The sequence below is a fragment of the Ictidomys tridecemlineatus genome, chromosome 13 (assembly GCF_052094955.1).
Source record: "Ictidomys tridecemlineatus isolate mIctTri1 chromosome 13, mIctTri1.hap1, whole genome shotgun sequence".
Classification (NCBI taxonomy): Eukaryota; Metazoa; Chordata; class Mammalia; order Rodentia; family Sciuridae; genus Ictidomys; species Ictidomys tridecemlineatus.
This window is the reverse complement of record NC_135489.1, coordinates 9,366,131-9,386,820: the sequence shown is the minus strand read 5'-3', so window position 1 is coordinate 9,386,820 and position 20,690 is coordinate 9,366,131. Positions and strand designations below refer to the sequence as shown.

Genomic DNA, 20,690 nt, shown 5'->3' with positions numbered 1-20,690 from the left:
TGCCTTCTTGTTTTTAGTTTTCTGACTATAAACAAGTATGTTTTGCAGAGTCTATTTTGTGCCATTTTCAAACAATTCAGTGTTTTTTTGGTGACTTTTATAATGGCTCTGAAGTACTGTCTGGTGTTCCTTATGCAAGAAGACTGATATAGCTTACAGAAAAAGATGCAAGTGTTAGATCAGCTCCATTCAGACATTAGTTTTAAAAATGGTAAAAACTAAAACATATTAAATGAGATGTCTTTAAATGAAAGCATACATTAATACCAGTTTATATATTGATTGGTTGATAAAAATGTAGTGACCAGTAGCTTCCTGAATCTGATTTAACCCAGTATTCTAGGAGTAATGGTGCGATATTTAATAATTTAGTGTCTGCAACAATTTTATACATCGAAACTACCATGAAAAACTAGAAACAACTGTAATTGATTGGGATGTTATCTACCTAATGCAGGGGATCTCCATCATGTCTACACAACAGAATACCCTTTAGGGTGAGCATTTACAAGATGCAGATGCCAGGGACCATCTCAGCCCAAGGAATTCTGAATGTGCTTTGACCTGTGCCCTCTAAAAACTCGTGCATTGATGAAAAGCATGGCTCCCCGATGCAGCAAGGTTCAGAAGCGGGGCTCTCAGTCAATGACTGATCATGAGGACTCTCTCCTCATCAGTGTATTAATCCACTTGATAGATTAATCATTAAGAGCTAATGAACTATTGGGAGATAGGAGGAAGTAGGTCATATGAGCAGCTTTTCCCCCTGACACACCCTTCTTCCATGATTTTGTGCCTTGGAGTCCACTAACCACTTCTCAGACTTCTGAAAACAAGAGCCAAAATTGAATCTTTCCTTCTCTAACTTGCTCTTATCAGCTATTTTGGCCACAGAAACAAAAATCTGTCTAAAAAAATTTCCTCAAGTAATTCCATAATTGTGAAAAGTTGTTGGATTGAAGGTGAGGGCCTCACCCGGTATGCTGGACATCCCTCCTGGAATTTGGTGATGATGGCCTGAGCTCTACTAGCTTTCTTGGCTCATGAGGCAATAATGAAAATGACAAGGGCTAAATGGCTGTTTTAGTTTATATTACCTTCTAGTGCCTCCACTAGTACCTCCGTAATTCTATTTTAAAAAATACCTTTATTTCACTTCTTTTTTTTTAAATGTGGTACTGAGGATCGAACCCAAGGTCTTGCATGTACAAGGCGAGCCACTGAGCCACGCCCCTAGCCCTCAAATAACTCTTTGATGCTACCAGAATCTAAAAACTTTTAAAATTGTCATGCAAGCCTCATTTCCATCAAAATAGACTTAACCTTGATAATCAGTTTTTGCACAAAACCACATCTCACATTCTGTCATTCTGTCATGCCACCCCCATAAAACACACACACACACACACACACACACACACACACACACACACACACACACAAATCTGTTCATTCCTGCTTTCTGTTTTTCCAGGCTTGCATGGGTGCAGCTGAGCAAAACTGGAGAAAACTGGTCTCTTGCTTTCAACACATCCCTTCAAGGAGGCCATGGGGACAGTCTGGCAAGGGCACAACACCACCCCACACATGCATTACTCTTCCACTCTCCCAGATGACTATTTTAAACCTTCTTTTCTCTTTCAGCTTCCAAGACCTTTTCCCTTTCATTATTCTCAGCTATTGACTCTGCTTTCTATTTCACTTGAGAAAACAGTAATAGGTGAATGAGATAAGTGGAATAATATATTTAAAGTGCTGTTAACTAAAGGCTGTGTGTTCAGCAAATGTACCCTGCAAGAATGAAAGTCATATGCAAGGCAAACAAAAATTGAGAAAATATTAAGAATTATACTTAGGCAGAAAAATATGGCCACAGAAGAATGATTTGAATAGAAAAATGGAATATAAAGAAAAAGTTAAACATATGGACAAATCTAAACAAGTACTGAATGCATAAAAGAGCTATATCCACTTCTGATTTTCCTATAGTAAACCTTAAAATAATAAGATACATTTTTTTCTACAACTGTGAAAGTGTGGGTGGGAATAATCATCTCAAAATAATTTAAGAAATGAGAAAATTAAAAGGGATTATAGTAAATAGAGTTATAACCAAAAGATACATGATGATTATTCTAAATAAATCCAAGCATATCAATAACTACAATGAATGTAAATAGATTAAACACTCCAGATAAAAGACAATTATTGTTAGGTTATGAATAAAAATCCAATTATATTCTATTTTTAAGATGTATTCAAAAATATCATGCTACAAAATGTGTAAAAATATCAAACTTTCAAAAATCACATGCTAAAACTAAGCAGAAGGGAGTTGTCACATGTTGAAGATAAGAAATGACACAAGATGACTAAGGAAATCATCAATTTAATGAAAGCTTTATAACTCATGGTCACATAGTGTCAGTTCACACCCAAAGCCAGAAGATACTTGCAAGAGACAACTACAAAAGGACATAGTAGTAAGTGTGGAATCAAGCAATACAGCTTTAAAGAGAAACAATAGTCTTAACTGAGGACAGTGAAAACCAGAAATCTTTTAAAATGAGAATGGAAAATGTAATCTATCCTAACAGGAGGAAGTGGCTTGCTACCATCAGCCAGGACAAGTATCCTCTTGAACATGAGTAATTTCATAGAACAAAGCCACTCAAGACAAAAGCAAGATGACTCCATAACTGTGTCCTGAAGACAGAGAAGGCATAAATAATTCCTAAAACCCCACATAGTGCTTGTCCTGGTCTCACAGTTAAGATGAGTGATAGCTACTTCCTTGTCAATTACTTTCAAACTGTCTCTATTCTTCCGTCCTTTTAGATAACATTTATTCAGATATAAAATCATAGCATTGTCCCTACCACCTACCTTCTGCCAATGGTGGCCCAGAATAAAATCATGCTTCTCACTGTAATAAGTAGCAAATCCCTACAAGTTTAGCTTGAAGGCATTCACCTATGTCTAATTTTTAAAAATACAAAACACAATGTGAACAGAAAATTAGAAAAAAGAAGTAAAACTGAATGATACAAATCTGAAAAGTTAAATGCCAAATTAATACAATGTCAAATACATATAAAATAGTAGGTAGAAATAGAAAAAGCTAAGTTAATAATCAGATAGACTTACATAAAAGTAAAATTGCAATCAAGAAATAAAAACTAATGATGTCAAGATATTCGATATTGAAATGGAAAAAATATGTGGGGGTAGGTAATTACAGAGGCAATATAATTTTGAGCAAATGTAGGCTAATGAATATGACAAATAAAAGTAAGTAAAAAACAAATTCCTAAAAATATAACTTGTCAGACAGGTAAATTATAGGCACATGCCTATAATTCCAGCAACTTGGGAGGCTGACCCAGAAAGACAGCAAGTTGAGTACAACCTCAACAATTTAGTGAGACCCTGTTACAAAGTTAAAAAAAAAAAGTAAAATAAAAAGGGCTGGGACACCCAGGGTTAAATTCCCAGGATTGCAAAAAGAAAAAAAATATGCATATATGTACAATGTATATATATATATATATATCTATATATATATATAGATAGATATATATATACACATACACACACATATACAACTTGTCAGAACAGAGTAGAAAATAAATATGTGATTTAAATAAAATTAAACTACAAGCATGAAATAGAATTTTATATAAAATAAAAATAGCCTCATAAAGAAAACACCATGGTCAAATGGCTTACAAATGAGATCTAACAAAGACTTAGTATTAGATTATTTCAATCTTATACAAACTCTTGTAGGGAACATAAAAATAAAATATCCCTAGCTTATTTTATGTCATAAGTATAATATTGACTTCAAAATTGATTATTACAAGATGAGAAAAGAAAAATATAAACCAATCACAATTATAGATGTTGATATCAGTGTTTTAAATTAATTATTAACAGTTCAACTACATAGACAAATAATATAAATAATTTCCAAGCTGGTCTTATCATAGGTTTAAAAAAGACTATTTCAATAGGATGAAGAAAAAAATTCAATAAGTCTCATCATGTCCCCATGATAAAAAGTCACATACCAAACTAGGAATAGAAGAAAAGACCCTGATGGTAAGTATAGGATAAGTAATAAGGAGAACCTATGAACTACACATGACCATTTCACTCAGAAGTGAGACAATAGGAACACTCCACTAATATTAGGGTTCATACAAGAACATCCTATATTATCAAATCTATTTAGCATTTCACAGAAGGTTCCTAACAAATGCAGTAAGAATATTAAGCAGTAACTCAAGTAGAAAGGAGGAAATAAAATTCATTAAGTACATATTATAAAACCATATACATAAAACTTTCAAAAGATTTTTCAGGTAAATTACTGAATTAGTAAGGATATTTTATATGATCCTTGATACAATAAATATACAATAATCAACCTTAAATTTAAACATTTAATTAAACCTAAGTATCATTGTAATAACAATATGTAAAGTGCTCTGATTTAAATTGCCAAAGGATTAACAAATACTAAGAGAGAGGCCTGTCTCTCTAGTAAATAGGAATACCATGCCTATGAATATGAAATAATAATGGAAAGATGTCAATATCCCAAAAATGGATGTAATGTCTTTATAATTAAATGTATTGTTCTTTGTTTGAGAAATTGTGAAAACTAATCCTACACTGCATATAAAAGAACAAAGGCTAAAGAAGATCTGTAACAATAAGAAGAAAAGAAAAGAATAAAAGAGACTTGCACTAATCTAGATAGGGTGGTATGGTCATTGGGATAAGCAGATTTGCCAGTGAAATAGATTAGAGCAGTGCCCAGAAACAGATTCACACAAAAAGAGAAGGACCTGAATATGGTAGAATTGGCATTGAAAGTCAGAGGGAAAGAAAAGATAATTTAGTCTTCCACTTTAGGACAAGAGGTTATTCATACAGGAAAAAGAAATCTCATAATAGACAAAACAGTTAATGCTAAATACGGATGACAAAATCTGTGGCAGATGAACTCTAGAGTGATCCCTACCTACCCCAATTGTCATCTGCATTCATTGCCTGGTATTATTCCTTGCCTATGAGTATAGATGGGACCAGTGACTGGCTTCTAACAGAACACAGCGAAAGTGAGAGGATCGGCTCCCTGACTGCATGACACTGTCTACAGAGTTTCTCCCTGTTGACGTTCTCCCTCCTTGGCTTTCATGAAATAAGCTGCTTCATTAAATTCAGAGGCCCACATGATAAGCTATGGACAGCAGGGGCCCACATGATAAGTTATGGATGGTGCTCTCCAGCCAACAGCCAGAGAAGAACTATGGCTTTTGGTGCAGCAACCCACAAGGAGCTAAATCTTGCTAACAATCACTTGAGCACTGGAGTGGATGCCACCCCAGTTAAGCCACAGTGAGAATGCAGCCCTGGAGCAACCTGATGGCAGCTGTGTTAACCATCTTAAAGCACACAACGCTAAGCCAAGAGCGGCTGCCTGACCCAGAAGTATTTTGAGATACGATGTTTTTTCAGGCCACTAAGTTTATGGTACTGCTTTCATAGAGCAATACAATAGACAATTAATAAAAGAGTGCTTAGAATAATATTTTAAGATGGTAAAACAGTAAAAATAATAAAGTAAAATATATTGACATATTTGATTCCATTCAAATTAAGAAAACCTGTATATTTAAAGACACCACAAAGTCATACTACAAAGGTAAAAAATATAAACCAAAATGTATCCACAACACATAACTAAAAAAGGAATTGTATCAAGAATACATAGTAAACGTCAATGACTTGATAAGAAAAAGAGAACTTAATAGGTAAAGGGGTAATAGACATGATTGTGAATTTCATTTCATAAAAGAAACAAAATGGCAAGAAGAAAGACTAGTATCTATAGACATGTGCAGGCACACTTGTGTTTAAATGTTCTCAGTCATTAAAAATCAGAAAAATGCATATGAAAACCAGATGTGGCATCCTTTTTATCCCATCAGAGAGTCAGAAAATATTAAATACAGAAGGAAATCTGAAACAACAGAAACGCTTCTAGAGTGTCAATTTATATAGCCAATCTGGAAAAGAATGTGACATCATCTATAATAGTTGAGGACACATGTTTGCATATTAACCCAGAGCCATTCGATCCTACAAAAATATTCCAGGAAGGAAGGTGAATAGGTGAGGGTAGAAAATTCTGAGTACAAGCAAAATTCGTGCATACTTTGTATGTATGTTCACTATGGAACATACTTAAGAATTGTTAGAGAATTGTTGAAATTTGCAAAAATTATAAATATCCCCAAAACAAATCAAGCTAAAAGTTGAACAAGGTATGACATATTTATATAGTGGCACATTCATATAATGAAATATTACTGTGTTGAACATATGTGATCTTTACATAGAAACATCACATGCATTAGACACAATTTTGAACAAAGAAAATTATATAATATGTACAGTGTGTTACTATTTACTAAAGTCTGAAAACACAAAATTAGCCTATGTATACATAGATATATATGTATGTGTGTATATATACCTATCTTTAATATATATTACATATATGTGTAAGTGTGTGTTTTGAAGTTATAAAATAAAACAAAGAAATATCAAGGACAGAAGTTACCTCTAAGATGTCTGGTGGGAGCAGAGGATGTGATACTAGTTCAGAAGGACTTAACTACCATAATTAATTGTGCATTTTTTAGGGCAGATGGTGAGTACACTCTTGTTCATTTTATTGCTATTCTTTCTGTTAACATGCATTTTTTATCTCATTGGAGAAAATATGAGAATATGAAATCTAACTTTAAATCCCAGGTTTGCCAACAACAATTTATTAATACCATAGTAGAGGATTTCCAACATTTCAACTAGGATCAATGCATCTTTTTATTCTCCACTGATTTTTCATTATCCAAATACTACCATTGGATGGATAGGGACAGTAGAACTGGCACATGCAAGAATAAATACAACAGTGTTTTCTAATTGCTTATAGTCAACCAGTGAAAGAATATGGACAGTAGTACCTAAGAAGAACAGGAAAGGAGTTCCTTTTTATTAAAGATACTAGGCTGTGAGCCCTACTAACATATCCCTATTAACTGGTCTACTGTTGGGGTGCATGCTATTCTGCTCTCCTTGCTAAATGAGTTCCTGGTAAAAGTCTCTAGTATTTGCTCCTGGGTCCCACTCTGTGGTCACAGAAGAAAGAAAACATTCAAACTAACAAGCATCTTAACAAGAAAAGATACTGCAGAATGCTACTCTAATCCAAAGCATATGTGTTAATGACACAGAAATTAACAAAAAGTTATTCTATATTAGGTATAATTATATTAGTATAAACTTTTGTTATATACAGTGCTAAAGTGAATAATAATGTTATATATATTTTTATATATACATAATTACAATAATTGGTTTGTTTTTGTTAACATAAACAGAGGAGTAAATACAATTATTTACAAATTGTTTTAGGCATTTCAAGTCTAATCCATATTTAATATGGAAAAATTTAAATAGAAAACGGAATAATTGTCAATGTAGAAGTTAATATATACATATATATCCACCAAATGCAGATAAAAACAAAGTTATGCTTAATATACAAATGGGACATATGACAGAATAAAACTGAGTGATAGCATCAAACTTCAATTTAGAAAATTCTATATCTTTGTAAATCTCAGTAGTAAATACAATATACTCTAGATAAATACAAACTTCAGAAATGATAGAGATACCAAAGTGAGAGTTTGGATAAAACTGTTTCTTGGAAGTATGAACATAAAACAATGATACTTCTAAATCATGATTTTACATGTGTGTGTAACTCAGTAAAATATTAAATACTAACATGAATGTGCAATTCTTTGGCTTATCTCTCTTTATTCTATATGTTTGAATTATCTGAAAACACTAACATTTTTTTGCACTGGGAAAATGGTACAACTTATGACACATGGGTGTCTTTGAGCACATGTGGTAGGAGAATGAAAGCAAATCCCACCTCTGCTATCTCTCTTTCCCCTTCAAGTCTATAAGACTAGAGAATCTGAGGTGGTCACAAAGGGGAACAGTTATTTTTCTATTAATTTTCACACTTAATTTGTTTAAAATGCTTACATCATCTATGAAGGAGTTCTCTAGATGGAGAAATAGAGGTTTAAAATTAAGAAAGAACACAGAGTCTTAGGCACACACACTGTGTGTGTGAGATCTGAAATAAAAATGCTTCTCTTCATATCAAAACAAGGAAATGGGGGAAAGGTGAAACAAGTTCGGTGAGAAACTCATCAGAACAATCAGCAGTCATATAGAAAAAAAAATGTACCTCTTAGGGCAATGGAATTTGTAAGGTTTCAATGTGTGCATACGAATATATATTTTTATTTCCCTGTGTTCAACAGTGAGATATTTTAGATAGTTTTGTAATTATTTTGGGGGAAAATGAATAACTGTATGTGTGTACACCGCAGTTTGGTAAGCCTAGAGAGAAATGAGTACTCGTTATCAGGGGCACATGAGCCAGGTGTAGCAAGCTGTGCTCTTGCTAGTGCTGGAGTAGCCAGGGTGCTCAGATTAATGTCTGACAATTAACAGTAAAACTATCTGTTTTTCATCCCTTCCTGGTTGTCTTCCCTGTGCTTATAAATCCCTCTTCAGAGTTTTGTGAAATGTTGTAGTAAAGCATCAAATTAAAATAGCTCAGTAAATATAAAAGAGCCATATTTAAAATTTTCACATAACTTGAACAAATCTAAAACAAAATTAATCTTCTGAACAAAATAGAGGAATAAATAAATGATATATAATTAAAACAACAAACACCAACAAAATTCTACAGTAATCTTTCACCATCATATACCAAGTTCTGGAGAATTTCTGTGTATCATGAATAAGGCAAGCTTGCTTATAGAAGGGTGACAGATTTTAAAGCAGGGATTAGAGCTTCTACTGCTCATTTAGTAACTAAGGAAAGTGACAGCAGTGGGAGCTGAACTGACTTCCACAAGGGGAAGGACGGGCATCAAGGACTTCTCATGAGCATGCACGTTATTCTCCTTAAATGATTAAGAACGATGCCCATCCCATGCTCAGAAAAAGAAAGACAACACATGGAAGAGCACTTCAAGTCTAGAATATTTGAGAAGCCGAGTCGCATAAAAGTGAAATTTTATATCAATATTAACACACTTGAAAGAAAAATTACATTCATCTCTATAGTCAGGGTAATATAGAAATAGAGAAACAACATAAAATAGAATAATTGCAATGTGTTATGGAATGACTGGAGTCAGATTATAACTTTTCTTTTTAATCAAGTTTTATCTCACTAAAATTCATTCTTTTAGTTTAGACCATAACACAACCTTTATAGTAATGATTCTTCTTGAGCATCTCCCTTTTCCCCTCCCTCCCTCCCTTCCTCTCTCCCTTCAATATTTTCTTCCCCTCTTTCCTCCATTTTTCCTTCCTTCATTCTCTCATTGCCCTTCTCCTCTTTCTCTCTGGCATTGTTTATAATGCAGGGGAAAGAGCAATAAGTTGGGGGGGGGGCTCACCCTAAAACTGACTCCATGTGAATGTATTTGGATGACCCTGAAGTCATGGAATTGATGGGAACATTAACTTCCACTTGCTGTAGGTTCCTTTATACTAGGAACTTTGTAAAAAGAAGAAAGAGTTCCTTTGTGGTCCCTAGCAGAAGTGTCGTCAGCTCCATTGTCGTAAGGCCATGAAAGCATCCCCTGGATTGAGAGTTGTCTAGCACTGTGGAGCTGGAGGCACTTGGGGTGGTGAGGTTTTGGTGGGAAGGAGAAGAAAATAAAAGATTGCTGAAGCCTGGGTCAAAGGCACTGAGTTATTCTTCTTACTGCCATCACTAGCAAAGACACACACACACACACACACACACAGTCTGTCAGACCACACTCAAGTATCTCTTCCTCTTTAGGGCATCCCTTAATATTTGATTATAGACATAATTTTTTTTCTTGTAGTGGGTTGGAGCAGTCAAGTAAGAATGCCAGTGGTTTGGCTCTATTAGTATTTATGGACAACTCTCAATCTCTTTGGAAGGGCTACCCATTGGTGGGATATGCTCTGACAAATAGTAAAAACGTAAGCCAGAAAAAAAAGTGAGGGCCTCTATTCAAATATACCAGTCATAACTTCCTCTAAATCATTAAAGTATTCTTTACTCATAACTACCTTGCTTCAGAAATAAGGAGATGAACCAAACCCACTACAGAACAGATACCACTTTCGTTGGGTGGTCATAACTACCCCTCTTCTCTCTCTTGATGAATTTCTGATAGTTCTGAAGTCTTGGAGCAATTGCCTATTTCTCACCAGGCAGGTTCATAGTCAACCAACATTTGTGTTCTTGCCTCATTTGTGTTCTTGACAGCTGATATGTATGAATTAGAGAATTAATACATGAATGATAAATACAGGGACGATTTCTTCAGATTTTTGGAATTGGAAAAACTGCATAAATCTCTGTCAAAGTACTTATCAGTGGATTTAATCTAGATAAACTACTTGTCATGAGTTTCAAATGTATATGTAAAATAAGTACTACACAGAGCTGTGCAGATTGTATGTAATAAGATACATACAAACCTTATAATTCAATGTGTAGCACATATTAAGTGATTAACTCATGGCAGATCTTGTATTTTCAAAAGATTTCGTTGCGCTTATTACTTGAGGCATTGTTTAATATGCTTCAGGTAACTTGTGAGATGTTTCTTCTTTTTGGCAATATCATGCCTGAGTAAAGATCTTGTAGTGTGTAGTGGGGAACAGAGGGGCAGACGTAGAGCACAGGCACTTAGTACAGGCATATTCTTGACATTTAAAGTTGAAGAGCCAGGATTTAGGATTGTTAGGGAAAAAAGGTAAAGGCTTGCCATCAGGTAGAGTAGGGGTAGAGTTCATGTTTACTGGATACATTGTATCTATATTAAACTTGTCCTGCATTTTCCAACTTCTGCATCTTTTTACTCCATAGTAAATCCTAACACTACTACCCAAAGACTTAAAGAAGGAGGATATGGCAAATTATCTTAATTATACTCAGATTGCTTTTAGATTTTTATTTTTAGATTAATAAATGAGACTTTTATACAAAGAGACCCGACAAACTAGTTAATGACCCTCAGTCTGTTTCCTTTTTAGGTTTGTATTTTGTTGTTGTTTGTTTTGTTTTGTTGCTACCTAACTAGATAAGGTGTGAAAGAAAACAAAAACAAAAATTCTCATGGTTTGAAAGATTTAGCTGAAAATCACCTTTGGAATCAGATTCAATTAAACATGTTACTTGGGTTAAACATAATATAAATCCATATACATTACAGCTCAAGAATCTACAACTTTTTAAAATGTTAGAATTTGTCATTTTTAAAGTATCTAACATGCTCTGTGCAAAATCCAGTACCTTTTGGGCCTCAAAAGTTATTTGGATAATTTTTCTGCCAAAATATAGTGAAATGATGGCTAGTCAGACACATTAATTTGGTTAACATATAAGTAAGAAAAAAAAATATCCAATGTCTTGATATATCTTAAACATCCTGAAAGTGATGGTACAACATACTGCCTTCTATTTATATTTTGTCCTAATCAGTGAAACTTTTCTAATTATGATCAAAGTTAATGAAGTCAAGCAGCATTGAAATTTGAAAATTATAATTTTTTACTCACTTGTAGAAAGTAAATGTGATATACTTTATATATGAAGACTGTTTAGGATCTTTAATAATGCATGAAGTTCTCTGCTTATCAATGTTGCCAATCAAAAATAAATGGCAGACATCATGTACAAACACAAGAATGGGAAGTTATACTCCATGTATGTATGACACGTCAGATTACATTCTACTGTCACGTATAACTAAAAAGAATAAAATAAAAAAATAAGTGGCACACAGGAGGGGTAACAAGTTTATAAAGGGGAATTATGAAGACATGCTAGTATGTAGGAGGGGAGTGCTTCTTTGAATATATTTGCAGCAGGCAATGTGGCGATTCCTCTTATATTCCTTGAAATTTGACATAAATAAAAATGATCCTATTCTTGCCAGGCATTTATCAATTATTTTAAAAAATAATCAAATGTCTAATATTTTGGAATCTAGGCACAGTATGTATGTGGTCTTGTGTCATATTCTTGATAAAATCTGTATTTTAAAATATAAATTGAAGCACATTCAGATTTAGCTTCCTTCTCCTGAGAAGATTCTATTTCCTATCCTGTTTGGATTTTTCACTGGGGTACATTCAACTTTAGATGTGGCCTTTATATTTCATCCTAAGAAAATTCTGTCATTTTCCAACTTTGAAAGCCAAATTATCATTACATTTGTTACTTTACTTTTGGCAGCAAAACATCTTCTCAAAATTTCATTGCGATTATTTTGAATAAAATATTGCTATGTAGATTATCCCCAATTAGGTCTAAATTTAGGAAATGAACGAAGGGGTGGCTTTTACATATAGGACATTTTATATAGGTTTTCCAACAAGTGTTTCATCTTATTTGCAAGATGAGTAAAAGTACATGTACAGGCAACTTAAATTTTTCCTGGATTACCTTGTGATGCAGAACCTGAGGATGTACTAGGAGAATCACTCACCTTAGGTATTCAGGTTATAAGGCAGAAGCATGAGCATGTGTGTGCACACACACCCAATGGGTGTGTCATCTCCTTCCCTATGCAGGAGAATTTGCAAGTAAAGTCTTGAGCAACTTTCTACATTGGTTACCTAAGTAGTGGGGCCTGCAACTAAATTTTTCCTCTGGAGTGGGAATGAATGAGGATAGAGACAGGTAACTCTAAATTGCTGTTAGGATGAATGGTAGGGTCCACTGTGAGGACCATTTGGGTAAACCTCCTTTCTTTTGCCACCATATATTCCCATATTCATCCTCAGAATTACTCTTTCATTTTCCACATTTCTTCTTTCCCCATTCCTCCACATGTTCCATTTAACTCTCTTCTGCTTGTGCAGGCATTTCCATACGTTCAAAAACAGCAGGGGTGGCTTCTGCTGTCTTCTCTGATACCTGCACCCATTTATAATTCTTACATTAGTCAGACCTAATACAACTTCCAACCCGGAGCCTTTTTATTTGATCTGATTTGAGATCACACATCCTGGGAATTGAAAGCAAACACTGAGACTCTGAGCAATAATGGAAACAGTGTTATCATCCATGTAGCAATTTTAAATGTTTGCTGATTGACCCTGAGATAGAATAATCTTCCTTAATAATAATAGTGTAGATTTAAGTCTTCAGTGCCCTTTTAACATAAATTAATGTAATTTTATTCATTTTGTTATCATAAAGGCAAAATTATGGGAGTCATGGGAAGTAAATGTGGAGGAGGGGAGCAGTCTGATATCAAAATGGAAGGAAAATGATAGCCAAGTTAAGATTTAGCTGGAATGTAACATATCCACAGCTTTATCACTTTGGAGGCACATTTTGACATAATAACAAACTACTGAGACAGAACCACTTTTATCTAGGTCAGAATGACAGACTCTAAGTGTTAGAGAGCTTGAAGGAACTCCAGTTTGTAGTTTGAAGCATCAGGAAGAAGACTGCAATCTGTACAAAGATTTTCATCAAGTCTCGACACTGCCTGATAGTTTTCATCCAATACATTGTAATTACTCCACTGGCTTATAATGGCATAGCATTTTGATTTCAGAACCCAGCAAAGGAAAATGAACCACATTTGATGTTGACTACATTTATAATAAGATGCAGATGGTAAAAGAAACAGATGCCTCTGACATCATCTCCCATTTGCCTTCAATTTTGCAGACACTGGCGGTCTGTAAACTCACTCAAAAGGAAGCAAGAAAAGTCAGGCAGTTTTCCAACTCTGTCTCCAGTCTAAGAAAACACTGGCAGCAGTGGCACAGCTTTCTTTGACTCATACAGTGGTAATTCCACAAAAAAATAAATTTGATTCTGTGTCAGTCTTTAATGCAAAATTAATCATCAAAAAAAAAAAAAGGAAAACTCTACAAATACGGGGAGGTCAGGAATTAGTACCTACTGACTGTTTTGCTGCACAGTGACAAAAAGGACAGGGTGGGAATAGTGTGATGGCAAACAGCTGTAGCTTCAGGAAGTCAAAAAGAGACTTTTAAACGGACAAGCATGTCTAAAAAACCAGCCCTCAGCACCCAGACTGTTCAGACTTATTTCTTGTTATTTGTAAGTAAAAAATTTTAAGGAAACTTTCCAGGTTACTATTTCTGACTTAAAAAAAAAAAAGTTTTTATTCTGTATTTCCATCTGCATTTCCAGAAGGAATCCTATAGTTCTGATAGGAACTTAACGCCATTTCTCCAGTGATATCACTGAGTGTTATATAAAGTAAAAGGAATTCACTTTTTTTTTTCTTTTTCTTTGTGCAAGATAAGTTGTGTTAAAAGACCTTTTCAAAAAGATAAGGAACTTTTGTAGTCCATCTTGAAAAGAAGAGATGCTTGGGTAAAGCAGCAACTGCAAGGCCTTTAGTAGTGTATGAGGTCCCCAGATAGATTAGCACAGTTACAGAAGAAGGCAAGTTAAACAAAATCCTTTAAAATCTTCCCATCTTCCCGGAAGCCCATGATATAATTTCATCTAACTTCTGAAACAGAAATATTTTAGCAGAAAAAAAATTCAGAAACAAAAGCAAGGAAAGTGGTAACATAAAAATAAATCCTGCTAGGCCAAATATGGTGCCTATTTTTTTAAATAATCTCTCTGTGCAAATAAAAGTACACACACACACACCCACACACACACACACAAGAATAAACAAACTCTTCTAGTCCATATCCACAAAGCGGGTGGGGAAGCATTAGTGCAAATTTCTGCTGACCTGCAGCATTTAGTCCATAAACTTTGGATATCCTAGTCGGTCCATCAGTGTCCAGCAGATGTTTTCAATTAGTTTAATTTCATCTCTAGGCAAGTTTTGTTTCCAAATATTAGTATTAGTTGGTGATATTTCTCCTTCATATGGAAGGTAAAAAAGGTTTGTGGAAGTGGCAAACAATATTTGGTTTAAACTAGCAGGAGACAAAGGAATCCCAAGAAAAGCAAAAATCCTTTCAGTAGTTTTTTGAGGAAAATGAACAATATCTTCAAACTTGACCAGCTGGTAGCTGGTAGGCAGCAAATCTGTATTTATTCTCAAAGCTGCTGCTGTATTTGCTAGCCATAAATGAGACAATAAGGAGACAGCGTTTGATTCAGAATTTTCTAATTCTTTCTTCAATGGTTCATACTCAAAAGCATAGCCTGAATTTAAGTTACATTTGCCTTTACCTCCCTCTATTTTAAACAATTTTGCTAAGTGCTCTGGTACATTCTTCAAAGTGTAAAGACTTGGCTTACTACTGTACAGCATTGAATAAATCCATGCCCGAGGGTCTCTTACAATATACAATGCCCTCATCGAAGCTCCTAATACTTCCTGAAAAAAATGAAGCTTCAATGTCCAGCTACCGCTACTTAAACTAAGCACAGGACGTGCACTTGGGTAATAGACCAGGTGTCTCCTCAAAGCCCTAATATATTCAGCATCTCTGTCAAAAGCGCCTTTCATTCTACTTCTTTGTTCCAGCAAAGACTCTCTCCTTTTCAGTTTTCTTTTCTTGTCCTTATTTGTTGTAAAATATTGGGCCAGTTTACCCCTACTGGTCTCATGCAGATGGATGTTTTGTAAATGTAGTTTTGTGTCCTGGACTAAAGACTGCAACCAGCCTCGAAGTAAACGGAAATGCCCACTGTGGATATCTGATACCTTCCATTCACAAGCATCTACAAATGAATCAATTTCAAATTCCGTTTCAGGGATATCAATGTAGGCTGTAGGAACTCTGATGTAGAGAAAGTCACTACTGTTGAAAAAAAGTTGTTTAAGTATCTCGGCTCCGGAACCAGGAAGTGAGGTAATGACAACATCAGGAAGATCCACGTAGTGCCCCTTGGAAGACACAGACTTCTTGCTTGTCTCAGTTCCTGTTCTTGTCCATTTTGCACAGATGGGCTGAGTGCAAGTGCTCCACACATCTAGAAGCTCAATAACCCACAAGGCAATAACAAGTATTAGTATCCAACGCATTAGTTTTCTAAAAGAAAGGTAAAACCGCCATTGAAATGTTAAAATCACCAAACTAATGCACAAAATTAATCCAATTGCTATGTTAAACTTAAATCCAAAGGGGAAAATAGCTCTATCTTGTCTTACAGGCAGTACTATTGCTTGAGTACCCAAACCAAATCGGGTTATTTGGCCTTGGTCAGCCACATTGGCAAAGCCACCAAATCCCAGGTAATTGAATCTTGTTTTCAGGTTGTGGTAGTCAGTTACAATGGAAACAACGTGTTCAGTGTTATTGACATTGAGAGAAATCTGAAGTCCAGAATTGGAATTATCAATGAATCTGCAGCTGGAAACATTGACATATGGCCCATAAAAGACATATGCAATTCTTGTGATTGTGGATTCCATCTGAAAGGTCACATTAACAAACTGAGTCCACCGTTTCTTAAATTCAGCTGCTTGTTCTGCTTCCTGTATACTAGCCATGGGGCTATTGCCACGGTGATCAAACCAGAACATTTTGTAGTGTGCATCCCATACATCCATCATGGCACCATTATACCTATTCATAAACCTATATGGGATGTATTTAAAATCAATATCCAGGTTATGAAAGAAGGCACTGACAGAATTTATCGGGGAAGCTTCTTGCCTCTCAATGTGGTCAACGACTAGCAGAGTTTGAGAATTTAAGAGGAGTAAAGCACGATATACACTTTTCAATCTCATTGCCGAAGAATAAGCAGATACTGCTTCCCCACTCACAAATATCATTTCCCCATGTTGAGAAGCAGTGATGATTTCCCCTGCTGAATCACCAACTTCCTCACCAGTCCACTTGAGCCACTGTGCACATTCTCCCAGTTGGCCTTCCCAGGGCTTATTACATTGGCTTGAGGGTGACGGAGCAAACACCAATACATTGTTAAGGTGGCTCAACTTTGGTCCATAGAGAGCTTCAGAAACAAAAACTTGCCCATTGGGGGCAAATGTAAATGAGTTCTGATCCGGATGTTCATGTCCAGGGTTAAAGCTTCTCCACCCATCAATCCAGGAGTATGGCTGAAAGTGAACTATGTCATACACAGCTCGTCCCCCCAGCTTCCCAGATTTGAAGGACACAAAGGTATTGGTTTGTGTGTTTGGCAGCCCAGCCCCATAAGTGACAACTCCCCAGTTAGGAAATGTGTGCATCTTTGCAGTACCATAGTCAGCAGGGGGCTGTGGGGTTAGTTGTGGATCATACCAGATATATTCTGTGTGGAGAGTACTCCACCTTTGGGCAGTGGATGGAACCATGGGTCCATCTTTAGGTCGATGCTTTCTAATTTGCTGAGCTAACCAATTTCCAGCTCCATTCTTTAAGATAAACTTATCCAAGAAAACTAGCTGACTCTCTGGACCATAAAACCAATTATAATTAGAATCTGCTATACCCACAGTTCTTTGGAAGCCTGGCAAAAGGGTGGCATAGTAGAACCAAAAGTGCATTTTTAACCAGTTATTATCCAAGTTGTTGATATTAAAATGGCGCTGTGCCAAAAAAACATACTGCATGACTGATTTAGCTGTGTAGCTTCCATAGGCCACACCTTCATCCAAGGAGCCATCAACAATGTGATTCAATAGAAACATTGTCTTTTCCATGACATCTACTACAACCTGTTTCCATATATTTGCTTTAGATCCTTTATCTACCCCAGTAACCAAGGCTCCTGTGAGTACTGCTATCATATTGGTAGCCTGATGGTTATGGAGAAGTTGTTTGCCCCATGAGCGAACCTTGGAGTATTCATACATTTCCTCAGTAATAACCCATATTTTTTCCAGATATCTTTGTCTTCGATGATTATCTAATAAGTTATATAAAAAGTCAAAGGCAGTGGCAAAACCTGTTAACGAATGGCCAACTGGAACCTCATCTCCTGGTGCATTCTCAACCAGCCAATCTTTGTAGCTAACCATCCGGTCCATATATTCCAAGACAAATTCAAAGGCAACTTTGTCTTCTGGACATAACAAACAGTACAATGCTAAAGGAGGCAGATTGTTACCATAAATTTCATTCCACTTGGCAGCAAAATCGGCATGCTTAGGTGGAGGTAGGTAGTATGTTGGGTTGGACAGCATAACTGTCACTGCACTTCTGATAGCTCTAAAAAGATGCAAATGGCTTGTGCGAGACTTTTGTCTCATTGCTTGGATTTCTCCAGCATCAAAATATAAACTTGGATGAAGCATACTTCTCCTCAGCTTTTGGTTGGGTCTGAAATCTTGCACTTTCTGTGTCTTAAACTGATCTATATCATCTGTGAAAACTGCCCATTCAGAGTAATTACTCACAGACTCTTCAAGAGTAGAGAAACCAAACATCACTAATGTTAAAATTAGGAAATGTCCTGTAAACATTAACGCCATGATCCATGGGGAAGATACTTTCCTTAGGCATACATAACAATTAGGGTGTTTAATGTGTTTTCCATCTGGCTAATATAAAGCATATATTAAAGATCTTGATTAAACTGAATTTAAAATCTTCTATGCTGACATTCAGCTCATTCAAAGCAAGTACATTTGCCAAAAAGAGAAAATTTTACATAGCGCATGTGTATCCCTGGCACAGTTCTGTTCCAGTAAATTTCAAGGAATATTAATGCCTCTAATTTTTCTGTAACAGAGGAACAGTGGTAATAGTCAAAATTACTATAAATGCAGCGTTTACTTCCTTTATATTAGTCTATTTGAACAGAAGAGTCAAATCATACATGGTACAAGAAAGAAAAAGCACTCCAAAATTAAAATTAAGAGTCATTTGTAGCACAGCAAGCCATCACTGGTGATACACTCACCACACATGTATGACTTGTTTCTGTGTGTTTGACAGAAGACCATGGCAAAGTACTAACATTCTTGGAATGAGTGGAATCACTGATTATTCCTTTCAATATTTTATGCTTCTTGGTTTGTGAACTATTTCTTCTTCCATTTGGGGGATAAAAACATCTTCAAAAAGTGTTCAAAGTCCCATGTGGTTTAAAAATATTCAAACTCCTGCCTTCATTTCAAATGTCTTTTCCAGGCTTACTGACCCATCAGTCTATATGACACAGGAAAGCATTTTGATGTCTTCTTCTATCAGCTTCATCAATACAACTATAAAAATCTAATCTCTTCAGCCACCTAGGCACATCTTTTCCAATCATGGAGTAACCATCAACAGGAAAAGAAAACTCCCCTTTCATCAACAGTGACCATGCCGTCTCTTTTCTCTTCCTTTTTCATGACTCTCCTTTCTGGGGGGAAAACAAAACAAAGCAATTGTCTGAGGCTACAGGTAGCTGAAAGTGAAGGCAAACTAATGAGTTAAATACTCTACAGTCACTTGATAGAAATTTGAGAATTATAATAAAATCTAATATTATATACAATCTAAGTGATTGATAGATACAATCAAGTGATTTGTTTTCTTAGACTTGTATGCACATTCAAGGATTCCAACAAAAAGGATTCCAACAAATGTGAGTAGATGGCAAGCAGCTGTGATATATACATTGCTTTAGTCCTTTTTTTTTTTAATGCTTTCATTAAAATGCAGTTAAAGAGGAATCCTGCTATCATTTCTTGTTATTTTGGTTACAAATAACCCAGGGACATAAAAGTAAACCTTGAAAGAGCCTTTTTTTTGTTGTTGCTATTTTGGCTGAAGGTCTGGCCTTCGCCGCATCAGGAGTCTTCCCAAGGGGGAGCAGGAGGAAGAGGACCAGTAAGAGGGTCACTCCTCCAGAAGGAAGGCCATCCGGGGCGGCTCGGCGGCCTCACCTGTGGCCTGCGCCAGCGTCCCCGCACGGGCCAGCAGAGGGCGCGCGGAGCCAGCGCTGCCCGCCGCCCGCCTTCGCCGTCCGCGGTCGGCAAGAGCGAACCAAGTTTCAGTCTCGGGCAAGTCAGCTCTCCGCAGGAGATGCTGTCGCCAGGAGTTTCCCGACCCGCCCCGCCTGTTGCATTTTCTAATTCGTGTCCCACCAGCCTGTCACCCCTGCCCGCGCTCGCGGCTCGCCGACCGGGACCGGCGGTCCGGCGCGGGCGACCCCCGATGGCCCAGTGCGCTTACCTCCGGCGGCTGCGACGGGTCTGGGGCGGCGCTGGGCCCCAACAGCCGCGGCGGCGGCGGGGAGTTGGGGACTTCGCGGCGCCGGAAGCCGGCCCCGCCGGGACCCCGCGCTCCGACGGGCTGAGCCGGCGCCAGGGGTCCTCCGCGGCGCTCGGGCACCCCGCCCTCGGGGAACGCCGGACGCCCCGGGGCTGCCCCGCACCGCCGCAGGCAACCGTGGGCGGCTGGCGCACTCGGGGCAGCGTGTCGTGCAGGAGCCGCGCCGCCAGGCCGCGACGACACTGCGACCGCCGCTCCTCCGCGCCAGCTCCGGCCGCGCGCGCGGCCCAGGGAGGGCGAGAGACGGCGAAGGGGGCCGGCGGCCGGGGGCGGGGCGGGGCGGGCGGGGCGGGGCCTGGGGCGGGGAGCGGCGGCGACGCGGGCCGGAGGGGCGTGGTCGG

General features: G+C 37.1%; 1 protein-coding gene across 1 annotated transcript; it reads right to left on the bottom strand.

The window, feature by feature from the left end:
• Positions 1 to 11,105: 11,105 nt before the first annotated feature.
• Positions 11,106 to 20,390, bottom strand: Dsel (dermatan sulfate epimerase like). The gene is made up of 2 exons (XM_078029904.1): positions 20,251 to 20,390; positions 11,106 to 19,435 (listed from the first exon to the last, which is right to left on the bottom strand). Exon 2 carries the CDS (start codon positions 18,558 to 18,560, stop codon positions 14,922 to 14,924), a length of 3,639 nt encoding a protein of 1,212 aa, XP_077886030.1. The 5' UTR covers positions 18,561 to 19,435; positions 20,251 to 20,390; the 3' UTR covers positions 11,106 to 14,921.
• Between the last annotated feature and the right edge of the window lie 300 nt (positions 20,391 to 20,690).